Below are 20,000 nucleotides of genomic sequence, written 5' to 3'. Positions count from 1 at the left end.
ATGCAAAGTATTTATTTATTGGAGAGTTTGGTAAATAAAAAAAAAATAGTAGTGGAGAAGCGTTAAGATGGAAATTGGATGCTGAGAAATTAATTTTTTTATTGTTCTCGTAATTATAGAATTTTGAGAATATTTTGATGCATAAATTTCACAGATTTAGGTTCTAAAAAAATTTTAGAGTAAGATTTTTTTAAAAATTTCAATAATTAGGAAATAAAGTTGTTCAGAAATGCAATAAAACCATTGACTTCTGTGTAGATGTGGATTTTTTGAGAAAATTGAAACCTTTTGACGACTTCATTAACTTTATTCATTGATACTAGTTAAAATGTTGTCCGCACAACAGTCAATGCTGTGTCAAAATCAATATTCGTCCACTTGAAAGACACCGAAAAATGGAAACTGTTTGGCTCTTTTAAATATGTCAATTTGAGGCTTGTAAGGTTGCAAAAAGGCAAATTATGAATGAAATTTCCACATATTTTAATCAAAAGACATTTTTGAATCCTGCAAATTTTTTTTTGTGCTTCAAAAGCTCTTCCTAAATGTAACACCTATGTACAATGTTGAAGGAACTGGTCAAGTACCAAATGGATTACATTAGGATTTGATAGAGTTCATTAAGGACATCTAAACTTTTATTCTAATTCCAAAGTCTTCAATTTGATTCAAAATTACGAAAATAGTCAACAATCTCTTTCGAAAAAGTTGGATTAACTTGAAAAATCATTAAAAGTCCTGCTCGAAAACATAACGATAAGTCTCTGATATTGGACAATATGCAGCAAAAATCAAATACCCAAAAAATACAATAACCCACGTCTCAAACTTCAATCTACAATTCAGTCCAAATATTGTCACTTTCTATCTAGATAAATCCAGCTGTACAATTTACTGTATGACATTGGAAATTGCCAGATATGCAAATTTACCACACCCACAAAAATATACATTTTCCCATATTGATTAACACTTACTCAATAAAATTCACATATTTGCTAATCAAGCGGTCCGAATCAGTCCCGAAAAAAATTAACCCACAGCATCTAATTTCCATCTTAATTAATAAGAAATATAGTAAAAAAAAGTAGTAGCATAAGCAATCTAAAGATTTGCGTCAACACATTTTAACTATTGTGAAATTTTTTGTGATTTGACTTTTTTTTAGCGCAATAATTTTCATAATCAACGAAAATAAAAAAATGAAAATTAAATTTTGGAATCTTTTTTTTTTTCTTAAAAAAAAAGTTAATTTAAAAAAAGAAATTTTTTTTAGGTTATTTTAAACTTCTATTTTCAAATCTGTGATAATTATTTCATTTCTATATTTTTTTAAAAGTAAATCCTATCCTCAAAAATAAATTTGATCAAACATAAAATTCAAACATGAAATTGAAATTTTAAATAAAATTTCAATTAAGTTTGATTATGTTTGGATCCATGACATGATTTTGAAAATTTGCGTGGCGTGGCATTTTTAATTAATTATTTTTTTTTAAAAAAAAGAATTGAAATTAATTGAATTGCTTATATTTTTTTTTGTCAAATTTTTTTGTTTATGGTTTGTTCAAAAAAATAGTATTTTAATTATAAAAATTATGTATAAGAAATATGAGTAAGTAAAATATATTATTATATTATCTATTATTCATCAATTGATTTAAATGGTTTTTGGTCTTTTCAAAAAAAATCAGAGTGGGCTTGCTACTCGCCTTTTTTTGAAAAAATTTAAATTTAATTATCTTATCATCTTATGTGATTTTTTTTTTGTCTATTTCAGGTATTGATTCTTTTACGATGTAAATATATTATATAAAAAAAAAGTAATAAAAGTTAAAAAGAATAAATGAGAAATAATATAGTGGTAATTAAAAAACTACAAAAATTAGTTATTGAAAGCAAAATTTACATTTTTTTGTACAAATTTCCATAAGATCAAACATTGAAATTTGATAATTCTTTTGACATCTTCTCTTATTTTTATTGTTTGACGGTCGTGTCCCTAGCTGTTGTCATTGAGGATTTGAGGTTTTTTTGGAGCAACTTAAGAGCAAATTGAAGACCTTGACTTCATGATTTTAAGAGTAATGGTGATTAGAGGTGTAAAAGGTGGGTTCTAGTTGAGCATCAAAAGGTATACAAAGGCATAGCTTGAAATTTAGTATTTTTCTGATTTTCTAGAGAAGATTCTCGAATTATTTCTCAAAAATCCTGGCAAATTGAACAATTTTGAGTCAAAATTAAGCTTTCATTACGAGAATTCTCACTGACTTCACCTCTGGGAGCATGTAAACAGAAAAATTAGTCTAAAAGATCTGAACTGCAGCACAAAAATGGTTAGATCGGTAATTTGGAATTCTTTTGATTTCTGGCTGATGAACTGGCTGATTTACTAGTTAAAGAGAACGAAGATTAACAATTAACAAAATCAGAATTCAGCTCTTATAACCTCAAATTGTCCTCAAAAGTCATAACTGACTTATGTCAAGCTAGTTCATCAATGTGTGAACTTAAAGCTGATCATCATTATCAAGATGAGCTTCTTGCAAGGAATAAAGCCAAATCACCCATTTCTGACTTTTTCAGAGTGTCATAAGAAGCTTTGCTATAGCACAAGGGCAGCAAAAGAATTCTTGGAAGACTACAATTGATAAAGACAGAATTGAATTTGATATTGACGATTGTCAAAGGGCAGCCAGCGATAGTGACAGTTTAAGACGTCAAATGAGCGAAGTCATGGATCACAACTGATCTGTATGGCGAGCGAAGTAAGTGAGCCAGTAAATAAGAAGCTTTAGTCTGGAAGAAAATCAGCTTACGTACTTCCAGTCAAGGAAACTACATTGCTCTACATTTTGGCTTCTAGAGACTCAATTCCTCAAAAATATGTAAAGAATCATGACAATCTTGCAAAATTTCATGAAAACCTCAAACCCCATCATCATTAATGCACCCACAATTATGAAATTATCAGAAAAAGACATGCTAGGGACAACACTTCCTCATCTACCACATCCCACATTCACAAAAGAACTTAATCAAATTTAAATGTTTTTCACTGTTCCTAATCGAATTAATTATTCATTATCTTTGTCATTATTATTCATATTCATTTTTAGAGAAAATTAAATTAACGAAATATGTATATATTAACTCAAATATAGGGTAGAGATGTATATAAATTAAAAAAATCATATAGAGTTATAGTCTTTCATCAATTATTTTTTTATCAATCAATTCAAAAAGGAGAAGAATTTTTTTATTTTTTTATATGAAATAATTTGAACTCACCATCGATTTCGTTTCCGGGCTCTATGTGGGATATGGGCTGGTCATTCTCATTCTCATTGCTATGCTGAAGTCCTACACTATTTAAGATGTCGACTGGACCTTGGGGAAATGGCGGTGGTGGAATTCCTGACCCAGGCTAAAATAGTAAAATAAATTGTTAAATTTTTTTGAATTTTTTTTAAAGATTTTCATGAAAATTTTTCTAATTTTTCTTTTAGAAATAACGAATTATTAATTTTTAAAATATTCAATTTATTTGTTCTACTGCTATTTTGTCATATAATAATAATTTTTTAAAAATAATAAAAAATTTAAAAAATATTTCATTGAATCATGCATGTCCATTATTTGTTGTTTGTGCCTGTATCTATCTATTTGTGTTCGCATAATTATTATCATTTTAATAGGAAAAAATAATGAATTTTACAGTCTACAAATCTATTATGATCTAAAATATGTCTACTATTAATGTTATTAAAATCTATCATTCGAATATAGTTGTTCTGGGTTGGAAAATTGATTGTTTAGTTCAATGTTGTCCAAACTATGTATCATGACACACACTAGTGTACATATGCAATGAAAAGGCTATGAACACTATATAGTGATTTTGGTCGAAGCATAATACCAAGGTGTGCAATGGAGCGCAAATATTTAGACAACACTGGTGTTGGATGTAAAACTGATCAAAATATTTAAAAATTGATTAAAAGTCTATTAATTAATTCTGTGCAGTTAGTATGAAAAAGCGACAGTTGGGAACCACGAATGGACATCTAGACATAATATCACGTTAAAAACTAGACCTATGATCAACTAATAACATTTTCTCTTAAACGTCTTGCATATATGCCATTAATTAACAATAGGTCTAGTTAGAAACATGACATTACATCAAGTTGCCCATTCAGGAACTTCTATCATCTATTTAAAATGCCAGAAATGCAAGGCAGTAGCATTTGGTCAAATTTTATTCCATCCGTTGTGTTTCCAGACCCTATTCGATTCATGGCACAACTGAACACACTCTTAATTATGTCCACAGTTTCCTACATCTTAACTTTAACCTACATACTTCGTTTTACAGTTCACTATCTATTCCTGTATTTTTAGCTGACATTGTTCTTTAAACGACCTTGAAACAGGGGTGGAGTCAGAAAATTAAAGAAGTGGGCTCAAATAATTTAATTCAAAATTTCTTAAATATTTTGAAGAATAATAAAGGATATAAAATATATTTATGGCCAAGAGTAACAAGTCAACGAAATGTTTTCTAAGAAAAACATGGAAAATTTTGTACCAGGTTTTAAACAAAGTTACAGGGATCAAGTCTCTTCTTCCACCCTTTAACTACACCCCTGCCTTCAAATCCCAACATCTCAACCATCCACCTCATATCTATCCATACTCTTCATCATCTAAAACTCTAAACAATAATTCGTCATTATTTCATAACAACAACTGTGTTCAACAAGAGATCCTGTACATCAAAAATCAATCAATTTCAAGTTTCAATAAAACAATATACATATGATATAAGCTCTACATCTGCTGCTGTTGCAGTGATTTAAGTTCACGCTCATGACACATCTTGTGTGCTTTACATTTATCATGATGATTTACAATCTCTAAACGAAAATTTGAATTTCCTTCAACAAATGACGTACGTATATCAGGTATATCGCTGCACCATTTACGACAATGAATGCAATACATTGTATTATTGATTTCATCATATTTTAACCATTTAAATTGTTCCAACCAATTCGGTCGAAAGCGTCCAGTTTTACGTGTTGTTGATGTATTCGACATGCTTGATGTCGATGGTATATTTTGTACTTTATTTGTCGTTCCATAAAATAATTTTGTTTGCTCATGAAGAAATTTTGTCAATTTCTTTTCCGTCTCATCGGATAAATTTGTTGTCATCGATATCATTGGTGTCATATCAATTTGTTGATCGTATAGATTTGTTGATTGCCTTAAATTTTGTGGCACTTTGGAATTATCTTTATCACTTGTCACAACCACTCGACTAATCTATTAAGGGTGTTTGTGTGTGTGTGTGTGTGAGTGAGGCATGTGCGGCAACATGAGAAGGAAAAAGAGAAGGATTTAGAACGGATTTTTTAGAATTTTGTGTCTAACTACTTATTTTTTGGTCATTTGTTTAGATTTTTTCTTTTAAAATTGTTTTTGTGTCTTGAAAATCCTTCAAATTTTCATTTTGGAGTTTTTTATTCATTTCTGTAACCTCAACATTAAGCCTCGAGACGTTAATTATCGCATATTAATTTCACACAATGTATCAAGTGATTAAATTAGAGTTGAAGCGATTTTGCAGATGGTCTTTTTTGATATACAGTTTAAAATGTTTATAAATACTAGAAATTATAATGGATTTCTCATATTCGGATGATTATTAATATCAATGATAGTAAAAATGTCAACAACTTCTAAATTAAAATACATAAAACAGTTTTTTTCGTTATTTTAAGTGTCTTGATGGGCAGATTTAGTGATATTTTTTGAGAGAGGTGAGACTATTGCGAATGTTTGCGTTAGTTTTTAAATAGAGCATAGAGATCTCGATGTCTAAACTCTTAAGATTTCTAAGTATTAATTCAAGTGACGGTCAGTATCTTTTTATCAAAATGTTTCAAAACCCTGACTGATTTTTTCAATCAAATTTAATTGCATTTTAGGTTTATGTGGCTTTGTTCACTGTATAACCCCTAATTCCTATGAACCAGACCATTAGATAGTGTCTTTTATACAAGCTTTGCCAAATAATTTTGAGAAAGAAGTTTTGAAATATTTTGTATCGATCGCTAAAATTTAGGGCGATTTTTAGATTTTTCCACAAAATTGAAGAATTTTTCCAAAACAAGTGCGGGTTTTGAAACTCAAAATTCCCTCCTGAATATGATTCTGAAGCTTAAACCCAAGCTGGATTTAGATTAATTTAGATATTATATGAAATTAAGTATACAGAAATTAAGGCCTGGTTGTTATAATTTGCAGTATAATCTCAAAATCCTATTTTGTGTCGATGGATGCTTTTAATCCAATAATATCTTACAGGCTACGCTTTAAATAGGGCATCCTTTTTAAATTGTACTGACATTTACATTCCAAAATCAGAATCTTAGAAGATTATAAGTTTTATTCTAACAATTCTAAGATCAAGAATTTAGGAAATTCTTTTCTTATAAAATTATTTTTCATTACTGTTACCCATCATTAGATATTCTCAATATTTACAAAATTCCAAATTGTATTCCTCAAACCCAAGAGCTCGTCCCCCTTATCCTCAAATCAACCAAGCTCCTTCAGTCAATTTAGCACGCGTCTGATATTCAATCTTGAACATTGTTACAACCTCACTTAAATTCAAATGAGATCTTAGTTAAATTCAAATGAGCATTGCTAAAAATATCCACAAGATTATACATATCTGATATGACCGCTAAACTATCAATTTGTAACCCAACTTTAAAACAAATTATCAAATGCAAATTATTCACTGATCAATAATAAAAAATGTGAAACTTTTGGAATATCCGATAAGAAGTTGTTAAGCTCCTAATCATTATGCACATGCTGATTGATGAAATATTTTTTTTTTCTTATTACTTCATGACTGTATAATTAATAATGTATTTAATATCAAATGATAGATAGAAGAAAAAAATGTGTAATAAATTAAAAATAGCAACAAAAAAAAGAAGATATTTTCTTATCGTTTTTCTAAAAGAAAAAACCTAGACAAATCGCAAAAAATAAGAAGAATGAATAAAAAAAGATAAAATAAAATGAAACTTGTATCATCATAACAGTAAATTGCAGTGTTTAAGTCGAAATTTATGGCTATGCTATGGGTCATGGTATGCAACAATCGTGAGTTGTTGAGACTTTTATGGTCGTTTAGGAATGAATAGAGGATTTGAATTAATTAGAGGCTGTTAAATATGAGAATGTTGTTGGATGGAGGATGAGTGGAACGCATTTGTTTCATTGAAATAGCTTGAATGCTTTGACATTGCATTTCACCCAAGAGGATCAAATTTAGTTTGACCCAAGAGAATCAAACTTAGCTCAATCCAAGAGGATCAAACTTAGCTCGACCCAAGATTATCAAACTAAGCTCGACCCAAGAGGACCAAACTTAACTCGACCCAAGAGGATCAAGCTAAGTTCGACTCAAGAGGATCAAACTTTGATCGACCCAAGAAGATCGAATTCAGGTCGAACTGAGAGGACATAATTAAGCTCGATCCGAGAGCATTGAACTTCGCTGAACCTGAGAGAATTGAATTAAGCTCGACCCGAGATGATCAAATTTAGTCCATCCAGTAAAATCATCATTAAATCCCATCAAAATTCACTTAATCAAGCTCAAAAATTCGTTAAAATTGCTCATAATTCCATTTCAATCCTAAACTTCCAAATGGCGCTAATTTGTTGATCAAAAAAAGCAATTAAACAGCATGAATATCCTGTTTATGAGGAGTCAGATTTAAGACATTTATTAGGATAGAATTTTCGAAGCACATAAATAATAATTTTTGTCTATGTGAAGTCGAAATAAAATATATGTAATTGATTATGTGCTATTCATTGGTGGTCTGCACGCTCTGTTGTCATTAATTGCTCATATTTTTTAAGACTTGACTCTGCATGAATGAATAAAGTTCGATGCTAATGAGCATAAAATGATAAATGAAAAAGTTAAAGTTCTTTGGGATTTTAATGGTCAAATTGATGTTGGATGTGTAACGGATGATTTGATGAGATTTTGGGTAAAATTGTTCAATATTGGCTATTATGTCCAAAGCACATCAATGTACAGTACAGCAATTAAACTGTAAAAATTCTCAACTTGATTGTGAATCTTTCAATTCCCGCTAAATAATTAAGCTTAAGAACTGTAAAGAACCTTTTAATGAACAGCATTCAATTTCAATATTCATGAGCCTGTTTAAGTACCTGCATCAACAGTTAATGAAGAGAAATTCACTTTTTTTTCTTGGGTAAACAAATTAAATTTATGAATTAATGGCTAACAACTTCATTTAGAAAATTGAGTAGGCAGATCCATCGATTCCTCATCAATAAAACTTAAGTAGGCAGATCCATCGATTCCTCCTCAATTTCAGGATGTGCCTGCAATCCATCCCATCACAACAATCACTAATTGCAACTAGACCTGAACATTAAATCCAAGGATTTATTGAACGTAATTAATTTAAACTCGTTAATTCCGTTACAGTTACTTGTCTTAATTTTACTCTTTGGACGAAGGTTGAATTACCATAAATGGGAGATTGTAATTATCAGAGATGATAATTACTTCTATGAATTGAGACAATGAGGTAAGTACAAAAAAAAATTGTTAAGCACTTCAGCTGAAACTGGTTCGTAAATGAAGTGATAATGACTTTTACAATTAATATAAATTCATAGAAGATATGGGACAGTTAAGACTCTGGATAATTTTTTTATATATTTCCTTAAGATGGCTATCGGTAGTTTGAGGTAATGGAGTCTTGAAGCAGGGTTGGGATTAGAGTAGATGAATTTCTTAGACATATCATGACAATTTGTAGCTGTTTTGGATTTAATGGTGGGATTCAGGGATGTGGTCACCTGTATGGCTGGTGCTTTCAAGGAACATTTGGTATCATGTGCCTTTTGGGATATTGCGAAGGAATTCAATAAACTTTTAAGAATTTGAATGCAATTTAGATTCACATTCTCAATATACATATGTTTGCAATTTCCTGTCATAATGATAAAGATTTCATTCCTTATAAAAAATCTCTAAATTAAAAATATCTATCCAAAAACAAAAATAATCATCTTCCTCAATAATAATAATTAAAATCCCACAAAAGGATGTAAATAAAAAAAAAAAAAGTCATCAAAAACTTACCGTGTACATAGAATTTAAAGGATTTGAAGATAAATGCACTTGTGGCGATACCGCTAGATCCGACTCTCGTTCCTCTTGTTTAATACTAGGCTGATGTGGTAATATATTGGCATGGTCGCTTGGTGACTTCCTCTTTCCCTCCGATGTTTCAATGTCATTCGAATTTGACTTTGGCAATGGACTAATTTTATAACTACTATGCGAGGATGCCTAAAAAAGCCATACAACAAAAAAAAACATATGTGTTTGTGATATAGATTGTAAATATTTGAGAGACAATGAAAAGAAGGTTCCATGTTTATCGTAATGTATTCAATATTATAGTGAGAAAAGATAATATAAAAAAAAGTTTGTGTCAACATGCTAATTACTGTAAATGTCAGGCATTTTATTGACGATAGATAAAATAGTAAGTTGCAGAATTGAATAAAAATGTCTAAGATGGACAAGATTTGGGGGTTGATTGGATGTTGAGGTACATTAGGGTATGGTCCATATGATTTTCGATATCAAAACCATGACTTTCCAATCGAGAACTTCTCTTGCTGTCTCAATCCCGGTCGTGGTCTCGAGGATTCATGGAAACCGAGACTTCGAACAATTTTGATAGCCCAGAACCTGATTTTTTGTGTAATTAGTATTCCAGCCATTCTAGAGACTATGCCTTGGACCACATTAAGGACTCGGCAAAGAAAAAGTGAAAAATGTAGCCTTAAGCAGACTTGACTCTAGCATGGAGCCATAATCCGGATTGACATGATCCGTTGCCACATTTTCTATGCCTTCGGTTTTTTGAGGATGTACCAAGAGTGTTGAACCGATCAGAATCAGCCAAATTCATCAAATTGTGATTGATTCTGTATTAATCAGTTCCGCACGGTTCCGCAAGGTTCCGCACGGTTCCGCATGGTTCCGCACGGTTCCGCACTCTTAAAATATATCCATCGATTCATCCGAAACACCAGAAAAAGAGGTTTAAAGCTTCCTCAACATCTAAACAACCTCCCCAACACACTACATCCCTTCATATCACGATACTCAATTACAGCATAATCAGACATAGAACTTAAATCAATAACTTACATGGGACTCTGAAGGAGTACGATGAAGACGTTTTTGTGGTAACGAATTATCATCACAGTTTGAGCCTTTACGTCTTTTTCTTATAAGATCATCAAAATTTGGCGACAATTCCGCTCGATTCTCAATATCATTTATTGAATCATAGTCTTTATTCATTGAATCTGATTCATTTTCATTATCATAACGTTCCGCAATTAATTGTCTATTGAGAAATCTCGACTCTAGATGCCGTGATATATTATTTTCGGACGGTGGTGATGCTGATGTTAAATGCTGATCGTATTCGGAATTGTGACCGATATTTTCGGGATCTACAAGTCCTTTTACCTACAAATAACATGAAATATTAGGAAATTATTTGAGAATTTTGGAATTTTGTGCTTACTTGAAAATGTGCAGCCGTTTTGAGGAAATCCGGTAGTAGTTTTTGAGCTATATTTACTTCTCCCTTGTACATATATTCTATTATTGCCGTCAGTATCTCATGATCCACATTAACCATCATTACTGTTACGTTTTGGTGAGTATTTTCGGTGAAGATGCTCTCGAAATATGGACTACATGCGGACAGAATCGCTTGATGTGCCTGGAAAAAAGGGGAAATTTTGTTAAAAATTCATGGAAAAATTCTAATTTTTTTTTCAAATTTTCAAGGTTTGCTGGGAGGAATCTTAAAATTTTGGAAGTAAATTGAAGAATTTTGTCAAAAAAGAGACTTAAATCTTCTGGATACGCCCATGTTTTGGACCAAAAAATTCAAAATATTTCACAAAGTTCTCATACTTACTTTAAGTTTCTGTCCAGGACCAACCGTTATTGTGACATCACACATAAGTTCCCGCTTAAAATATTTGATAACTCCATTACTAAGATTCTCGTGATGTTTGTTCCATCTCAGGACATATTGCTGATCCCCCATATTTACAGAGCTGCATTTCCGAGTTGAAAAATGGAAAGAAAAAAAAGAGAAAAAAATTGAAAAGTTAGAAAAATTTGATAAAATGGATAAAATTGGATCTAAGTCAAGAAAATTGAGGGTGTCAATGGTATGGATGAATGTATGTGACATAAAAGGTTCAATAATCCCGATCGGGATGCGGTATATGAAGATGCCTTCCATTTGGTGCTAATAAGTGCTTTTGTAGAGCTTTTAAGGCTCAAAAATGGAGGTTTTAAATCTCCATGACTCCATGACGCAGCCTTCATCCTTTGCGTCACTCGATAACATCCATCGATACCAAAGACCTCCCTCAACTTAATTAAATTATCATGCAATTCATTAGTTACATAAGTATTAAATAATAATTCAAAGAAATTCCAAGAGATGAGCATCAAGTCTGTAAATTCTAACGTAATCAGACACTTTATGAATCACAAATCCATAAGCATCATCAAGACATAACGTAACTTTTTTTTATCTCATCATCTCAGGTCATGCAAACTAATAATCGAAATCACAACGTAAAGATCTCCGTACTTAATAATAAAAATGAGAATTTCATAGAAAATAATCGCAATAATTTTTAAAGAATTTAAAAGAATCACATCAATTAGACGCATTTGCTCAACAAAATCTACAAATAAAACTATTAAAATAAATGATGATAATCAAAAGCAAGAGAACTTATAATCCTGTAAAACAAATGACCATTTTGCAATGATCATATCTGACCATAGTTGGCAGAATAAACAGTTGTAACGGTTACTTGCTTAGTATGAGGAGATTAATGTCCACCATTGATACATTGTCTCGGGCTTAGATTGCAATGTTGCTGAATTGTACCTTCATTTTAATGCAAAAAATTACGGAAATCTATAAGAAGCTAAGAATTAATTTTTTTTTAAAGACTTGAAATGCTTTGCATAATTCCGTCTACATGATGACATTCGGTCCGTTATTAATGATATTGTATTGGGATTGGAAAAAACTGTGAATCCAGTTGTATCGATAAGAAAATCCAGTTGTAGCTATAAAAAGTTGAATTGGAATTTCCAAAAATTCGAGTATAATTGATCTATAGAACTCTTGGAAGGAAGCTGTTGAAGTGTCAGTAGTGCATGTGGTATTGGTAATTGGCAGATCAGGAATCCAGGAATATAGTCAGCTTTAGGCGTCTTATAAAAGAGGTTTTGTATGAGAATTAACCTGTACGGCCAGAGAAGTATGTAAGTAAGAGTATAATTGATAGAAACGTAGTCAGAGGGGAGCAGATGGGGACTGAACAATTTTCTGACTTGTTTAGGATCTCCTCCCATGATTAGCTTGATGCCTGCTTCACCACATTCCAAATCCCCAAATTCCCAAACACATTGGAATTCTCAAAATTCGAGTGAAATTGATAGACTAGCACTCAAGAGGGGAGCAAGTGGAGCTGAACCTAATTTTTGACTTGTTTAGTATCATCTGTCCATGACTAGCTTGATGCTTACATTTCTAATGCTCATATAAGGTCTAAAAGTCATTAGAATTGTCAAAATTCGAGTATAATGGTTAAAGAGGCATTTAGGGGGGTAAAAGATGGGTTTTAACCCCATTTGTGTAATGCTAAGGACCTCCTCCCAAGACTATATTGATATCTGTATCCCTAAATTCCTCAAACAGCAACTAAACCTTCCCACCTAAATTGCTCTCAATCTCCAAATTTTACCAATTCTTTATGCATACCCGACCTTGAAAGCTTCTTCCATTTGCAGATGTTTTGTAAAGAATTTATAGAAACTAACAAGAAATTCCTTTTGTATAGCTTTATAACAAAGATAAAGATCATTTAAGCGAATAAATTTACATTAATTTAGTACATTTCAATCACTCCTGTGCTAGAAAAGCATTGACTTTTTGTTGTGCTGTGCACATTAGGTATTGATACGGTGTTCATTTGATATTTATGCTTGTCACTGACTAAATTTATTAGTTTTATAGTCAAAAATGTAGGATAAATGTAAGTTTTTTTTTGTTGTTGTGTAGATCTTAATCAGGAAGTTGTATTTGATTGGATTAAATCAGGTATAGATCGTAAATATTTGAGTTTCTTGATATAGGTTGTTTGACATTAAAAATGGAAGGCACGTGGTTGGTGTTTTTGTAATATTTGTGAATCTAGTGGACAAGAAATTGGGAAAAATGAATGAAAAAATATGTTAATTGGTGGAATTTTGAAGTCTATATCGAGCGACACAAGTCACGGGTTGGATTTGTAGACTAGAAGATCCGTGTGGCTTCTAGATTGGACCTTGTGTCACTCAGGTAGGCTTAAACACAATTCGTAGCTAAATTTCATACAAATTTTGACAAAATCGAGCCTTTAAAACGAATTTCTATGAATATCAAGCTATATTGCTCCCAATCGGAGTAGGTCTGCTCCCAATCAGCAAATGCAATCAGATAATTAAACTGGAATCTGCTCAATAAAAGTTATCAATCCAATTTTCGAGTTTCTAATCATAAGTGTGCAATATTTTTTGCGATAATGTGTCAAGTGGTGATAAAAAACTTGACTTCATATGTTGAGTTCATCTAAATCAATTAAATTTGAGTGTATATAGATGATTTCGACCCATTTTGACTGTATGCTTTAGTCATAGCTGTTTGAGATTCTGTTGGGATTCTGATCTGAAGTGATAAATTCTAGTAGAATGTATTGGAATATGTCATTGTAAGCTTCTAAAACGGGCAAGGATCAGGGATTAAAACATCATGTTTGGTCACCAAAACGATGTCTTAGCTTCCAAATTTGAATCAACTTCCCTAGCAGCATTAAAGCATGCTCTTCACCACAAATTCCAATAACTGCATTAGCTACTGTTCATTTTCCTACAAAGAACCTTTGATATTTGATGTTGATTGCCAAAAAATTTACAATAAAAACTACTGCTTATTAAAATTGTTGTAAATATAAATATAAATTCAAGTAGACATTTTACGATTTTTTTTATTCGAGAATTTTTAGAGATTTCAAATTCCATTTAAGGTTGATTGTTAGAATTCGTTAGATAATTCTGTGTCATTTTGATTATTTTCTAATATTCTGCTGCTCAAAAGCATCTAAATTCGGCTTAAACTTAAGAATTTACAGCTGCATTATTGAATGCTTGAAGACACTAGTTGATTCTGGTTGAAAATGCATGGAATAACAAAATTTACTGCTTATTTCCATATTCAAAAACATTTGGAATTTGTTAAATAAACATAAAATATATAATGAGAATTTGAAGGATGAACTTTGCATTAGGATTGAATTTTTAGGCTGTTAATTTAGTAATAATCTTTCATATATTTTCCAATGCTTGATTATAGATAATTTTATATGAAATTAGTAGTTTAGAGATTGATTATCATATAAATAGTGTAGATAGATGCGTTTAAGGGTTGAAAATTGAGTAATTTGTCAAATTGTGGCACTGATCGATCGAGGATTGTCGATTATGAGACCAAAACTTTTCGGATTTACCTTGTAGACTCAATTTCGGTCTCGTTCTTGGTCTCGGAATCCAAAATTTGTTGATAACAAGACTATCGGCAACCTTATTGAACACCACACCCAACGAAAAAGATGCTATGGCACTATAATGTGTCCACATCCTTTGTCAGCAACCCTAATATCAAGCGGTATACCACAGCACCCATAACTCAATACAAACCTCATCCTATGACTCAAAATTCATTACACAAAGTCCCACAACTCAATAAAAATTAAAATAAAATTTGAACTTTTTGATAACACCGTGTAACTTTCTACAGAAATATTTTATTACTTTTTGCTTCATCTTCCATTAAATTTTGAGTCATCTTCAAACAAAAATTCCCGGCCCAATCATTATTAATAATAACATGTTCAATCCCGCATACAATGTAATACACTACACGACTTAAAAAATTACAAAATATTTTGTAAAATATCAAAAGACTTAAATTCTATCAAATTTATGTTAACCTTAAAGACCGTTGATTACCTCACGCGACTTATTTTGATGAATTGAATGGCACAGTCTTTAAAGTTCGCATAAAAAAAAAATCATAAACATATTGCGAATAAAGAAGGAGGTTGAAGAGGTCAATGGAAGTAAGAAGAATTTTTGTGATGGATGTGATGCTGTTTTGGAGGGAATTTTGAGTAGGATTTGAATGTTATTTGTGGATAATGTACATGATGAGCTGAGTAATGAGGTGACAGGGTTGTTAAGGGCTGGATAGGGAGTCATAGGTCCTGATGTTGAGGATTTGGGTCCAAATCCTGCATTGTTACTGAATTCTAGACATGTAGTCGACAAGTCGCAGCCTGTTGCACTCGAAATCGGACTATGTTGTGCATTTAAAGGCCCATCAGGATCACAAATTACTTACAAGCCTTCATTTGCCCTCAACATCCTTCAAAACCCCTCAAAACTCCTCAAACCCCCCCCAAATACCCTCAAACCCCCTCAAATTCCCTCAAACCTCCTCAAACCTCCTCAAATTTCCTCAGAACCCTCAAAAATCATCCAAAAACCCTTAAACCAACAATTCACATCCACTTAACTAATTATTCACACATCATGTCCAAAACATGACTTGTCATCAAGTCAACAGGTGTTCCTCGACCGGACGTATTAAACGTCAGTAGCACGCAATTCAAGAAATCTACCAATTAATTTTCCATCAAGTTATCGCCATAGCTGATCATTCTAAATCGCACACGAAAATCATAAAGAATTACAAAAAACTTTCACTCAAGTACAGCCACACATATGCGCTCAATTATATCAAAATAACAGTAATCACCGGGAGTATAAAGTATTATATAATCATAAAAAAACGTGAATATAAACGTGGCTTATTCATTGTCAACAGAGAGAAAAGAAAAATACACAAAAAGTGAGCGGCATAAGAAGATGAGAAAATGTTTATTGTGCCTGTGCCTTACAGCACAGAACTTATCATTTGACAATGTGTGATAATGTGAAGCTTTTGTAAGGCTTAAGGCTTACTTGTTGTGTATATAAACGCTTTTAGATTATGTACATTTTAGATTAGGTATGTAGATTATCAAAATATATCAACTGATGTGTATGGGTTATGGATATTAAGTATTTTTGTGGATTTTAAAAAATTTGTGTATTGTAGGAATATGAAGATGGAGGCTTGCTTTTGAAGGTAATGTTGGTGTATTCAGCACGCGTTTTGGATTTAGATTGTGAGAATCTTTATTTTGATTTGAGTTGAAATTCTATTTTTGGAACCAGAAATAATCTTTTAGGTACTCAGATTGAAAGTAATACAATGTGCCATGAATGAGTATTTCTTGATTAAGATTGGTATAGTGAGTGAAAGCTTGTCAAGTCAATGCACTTAAACTTGCAATTTAAAATGAGAAGTGAACCATTTCTTCGTTGACATTACTAACTCTAGTCTACCAAGACAGACAATGAGCTGCAATATTAGTGTAAATACTTCAGTAATGAAACATTTAAATAGCTTACTTATGCTAGAACCTTATGAATATGTAAGTATATCTTATATTGAAATAGCTTATGCTCGAGTTCCTGATCATTTGTTTAGTTGCACAATCAAACGTTAACCTTAAGTCATCAGTTCTTCAGTCATTTGAAGTCATCTTAAGTCAATTAGCATCGATTGGATTTGATTTAAATAGAGCAACATGCCTGAGTCATCCTGCCTGGTCTTAAGGATTATATTACGTCGTCGTGTTCATAGCGAAACATCAAAATGACGCAGAAGGTCCTGAATACACCATGACAGCTGTTTTTGGCCCATTTTGATGCATCAAATCCGATTTAGATGCTTTTAAGCATTTTGCTAGGGAATGTGTTTACTTTTTCGAGCTAAACAGGTGTACATGATGTTCCTTAAGCAAATAACGTTAATAAACTGAAATAAAGGCACAATTGATCTGCAAAATAATTAAATTCACTCTCAATCGATGCAAATCAGACGAAATAGCCTAAATGGATTCTAAGTAGATTCCACAAAATGCCCTAACCGACATGAAATTCTATGTTGCTCACAAATGAACTTTATTGCTGCCCAAAAACAGTCCACAGTTGACAACAACTCAAACATTAATCAACCACTTCTTCCACCTCAAAAAAATTGCAATTTTTTACGACTTCTTACACTCATCATTTACGTTAACATACTTATCATCAATCTATTTCAATCATGAACCCGGAAAAATAAAATTCACAAAAATTAAATACACAAAATTTCACGCCTTATCACAATTAAATTGCCAACAATTCTACCTTACGAAATTCTGAATCGCAAAAAAAAAAAGAATTTCATTTCTTCTTCTGATTTACAAACATTTGAAATTATTATGAGGGACTGTAAATTTCTATATTTATTCTAATATTCACTCGTTATCATGGCACATTTATATGAATGTTAAATTTTTTTTTAAAAGCTGAATGAGCAAGATGATAAGCTTTTCATCGTAAAATATATAATTTTAGAATATTTTTAACACACATTGCACATTCGTATTTACTTTTATTTTTATTTTGTGAGTGACTAGAGGGGTTGGCTGATTATTACGTGACACTCGAATCAGAGTTCAATTTCACTAGGATTTTGGATGGAAAAGTCGCGCCAGAACTTAAGTTGACTTGCGTTTTGGATGAAAAAGTCGAGCCAGAGCTCAAATCGACTCGAGTTTGGATGGAAAAGTCGAGCCAGAGCTCAAAGTCGACTCGGTTTTTGGATGGAAAAGTCGAGCCAAAGCTCAAGCTGTCTAAGGCGTTACTTAACTAATGAACTCCCCCCAAAGACTTGTGATAATGCAAACAGACTTTGTGGCCTTTGTCATTTTCTGTAATAAAATATAAAATTTTTATGTACTGAAAAAAAATTCAAAGCGAGACATTTTTTTTTTTGCAATCTTATCTCCGTCTTCTGCCATGTAATAAGTGATAAAGCTCCTCGGGTGGCTAAAAATACACATCATTTTCAAATATTACATGATCAACTTCTGTACAATTTGGATTTTTTTCTTTTTATCACAGATGCGATAATTGAGTTATGAAACTCAAAAATGTTCTTCAAAATTGACCCATTTTTGTGATTTCTCACGTCCTTCATTAGATAAATATTTGAGGCTGGACAATAGAGCTCAAGAGGGATCATCAGAGGGAATTTAATTTTTGAGAATGTAGAACAAACAATTCACTGACCTCACAATTGATAAATTCTGACCCACTTTAATTAAGACTTTTTATTTTTGCAATATTGTTTGTTCTAAAAATACTTTAGAATATTTAATTGAGTTTGGATGATGAGATTTGGTGTGTTTTGGGAGTTTGATTTAGTTTTTTGGTTGTAGATGGTTAAGGATTGATGTTTGGGAACTTATTTTTGGTATTTTGAAGGATTAGAGTTAGTATGAGCTGTATAATTGCAAATACTTTGAAGATTTTAAGAAGTTGGAACCTTGATTAGCATTTTAAAGAATTTAAGCAGTTCTAGGTAATTCTAAGTCACCATAAGTACATGAGGATGTCCCAAAGGTTTCATGACAAATGCTTGTCGTCTAAAAATTCAATTCAAAGCTTTGTGATGCTCTTGATTGACCAAATGATCAAACATAGTCTCACACAGCACAATATAGTTGACAGGATGACGTCGAATTGAACGCAAAACTTAATAGTGCCTTAATAGCAACATTACAGTTAATTGGCACCCAATATGATGATTTGGTGCATCTGTACAGGACTAGTACCGAATAAATCAGCCCCAGAATCCTTTTTAATGGCTTCTAACTCAACATCTCCAACTCTATCCACATCCAACAACAAAATAAGAATCCCAATCATTTTTCAATCAATAACAACAATCAAAACAATTAAAAACATGTTCCATTCTACGATAAAAAGCTAATCTTAATCTCCACTGACAGTTATTAAGATTATTACTCGTGTATAATACAATTTCAACTAATTCAAACCAGTTACAAAAGCCACAAAAATAGACGACAAGTTTGTTGACAAATAATAAGAAGAATTGAAATCAAGTTGATGAGGTAGGCTTGTCAGGCTGTGTCGAAATGGTGTGCAAATTATTGCACCATTGAGATGGAGATATTAATAGTTTTGAGGATAATGAAATTACTTTTACGATTATTTTTTACATCATTTTATTTGTTGTTTCACACTTTCTAATTAGCTATTGGAAATTTTTTTATGAGATCACGCGTAGTTTGGAGGGTGTTGTGGCTCGAGAGAGATATAAATTTTAATGTAAACTGTAATAAAAAAGTTTTAATGGATTTTTTGAGGATTTGTGGGAATTTGAATGAATTTTATGAGTATTTTCTAGAATTTTAGGGTGATTTGGTGACGATGGACATCAACAATTGCAATTTGAGACTCTATAGCACCTTATTTATCATAACTGTCACTACAATTTCAGATAAAAGAGTCTCAAATCTAGTCAGAATCCCCAAAAAATACTCCAAAATACCATTAACCATATGTCATGTCCAGTTTCCATCAAGCCTCATCTCCAAGCTGTTCCGCTCCACAAAAAAGGTTGCCCACAACTGTCTAATCCAACAACCTTTCAAAAACACCTCAAAAACATCCAAACATCCTGTCCTACTAGATTTACTTGATTCAAAAATATCAAATTTATACACCATGATCTTTAAGGCATATCATGTGGTTATGAAACAGCAAAAAACCGAATGAATAACAAATGGGC

General features: G+C 31.8%; 1 protein-coding gene and 1 long non-coding RNA gene across 6 annotated transcripts in view; one reads left to right on the top strand and one right to left on the bottom strand.

The window, feature by feature from the left end:
- Nucleotides 1-20,000, bottom strand: part of fru (sex determination protein fruitless) — a 194,346-nt gene that overhangs the window by 39,039 nt on the left and 135,307 nt on the right. For 4 of the 5 annotated variants that reach the window (XM_070634607.1, XM_070634606.1, XM_070634608.1 and 1 more), the window contains 5 exons: nt 11,097-11,238; nt 10,695-10,895; nt 10,310-10,636; nt 9,227-9,436; nt 3,292-3,427 (listed from right to left, as the gene is read on the bottom strand). In XM_070634607.1, coding sequence (XP_070490708.1) covers nt 3,292-3,427; nt 9,227-9,436; nt 10,310-10,636; nt 10,695-10,895; nt 11,097-11,228 — 1,006 coding nt within the window. In that variant the 5' untranslated portion in view covers nt 11,229-11,238. Of the gene's footprint in view, nt 1-3,291; nt 3,428-3,562; nt 5,332-9,226; nt 9,437-10,309; nt 10,637-10,694; nt 10,896-11,096; nt 11,239-20,000 lie in introns of those variants that run through there. The other variant, XM_070634609.1, reaches the window with a different exon arrangement.
- Nucleotides 15,356-17,621, top strand: LOC139086224 (uncharacterized). The gene is made up of 3 exons (XR_011543988.1): nt 15,356-16,319; nt 16,410-16,788; nt 16,845-17,621. It is a non-coding gene; the product is annotated as an uncharacterized lncRNA (long non-coding RNA).

This window comes from Chironomus tepperi, unplaced genomic scaffold (assembly GCF_022539635.2).
Source record: "Chironomus tepperi strain 1889 unplaced genomic scaffold, CSIRO-AGI_Ctep_v1 contig_85, whole genome shotgun sequence".
NCBI lineage: Eukaryota > Metazoa > Arthropoda > Insecta > Diptera > Chironomidae > Chironomus > Chironomus tepperi.
This window is presented reverse-complemented; position numbering and strand designations above follow the sequence as displayed.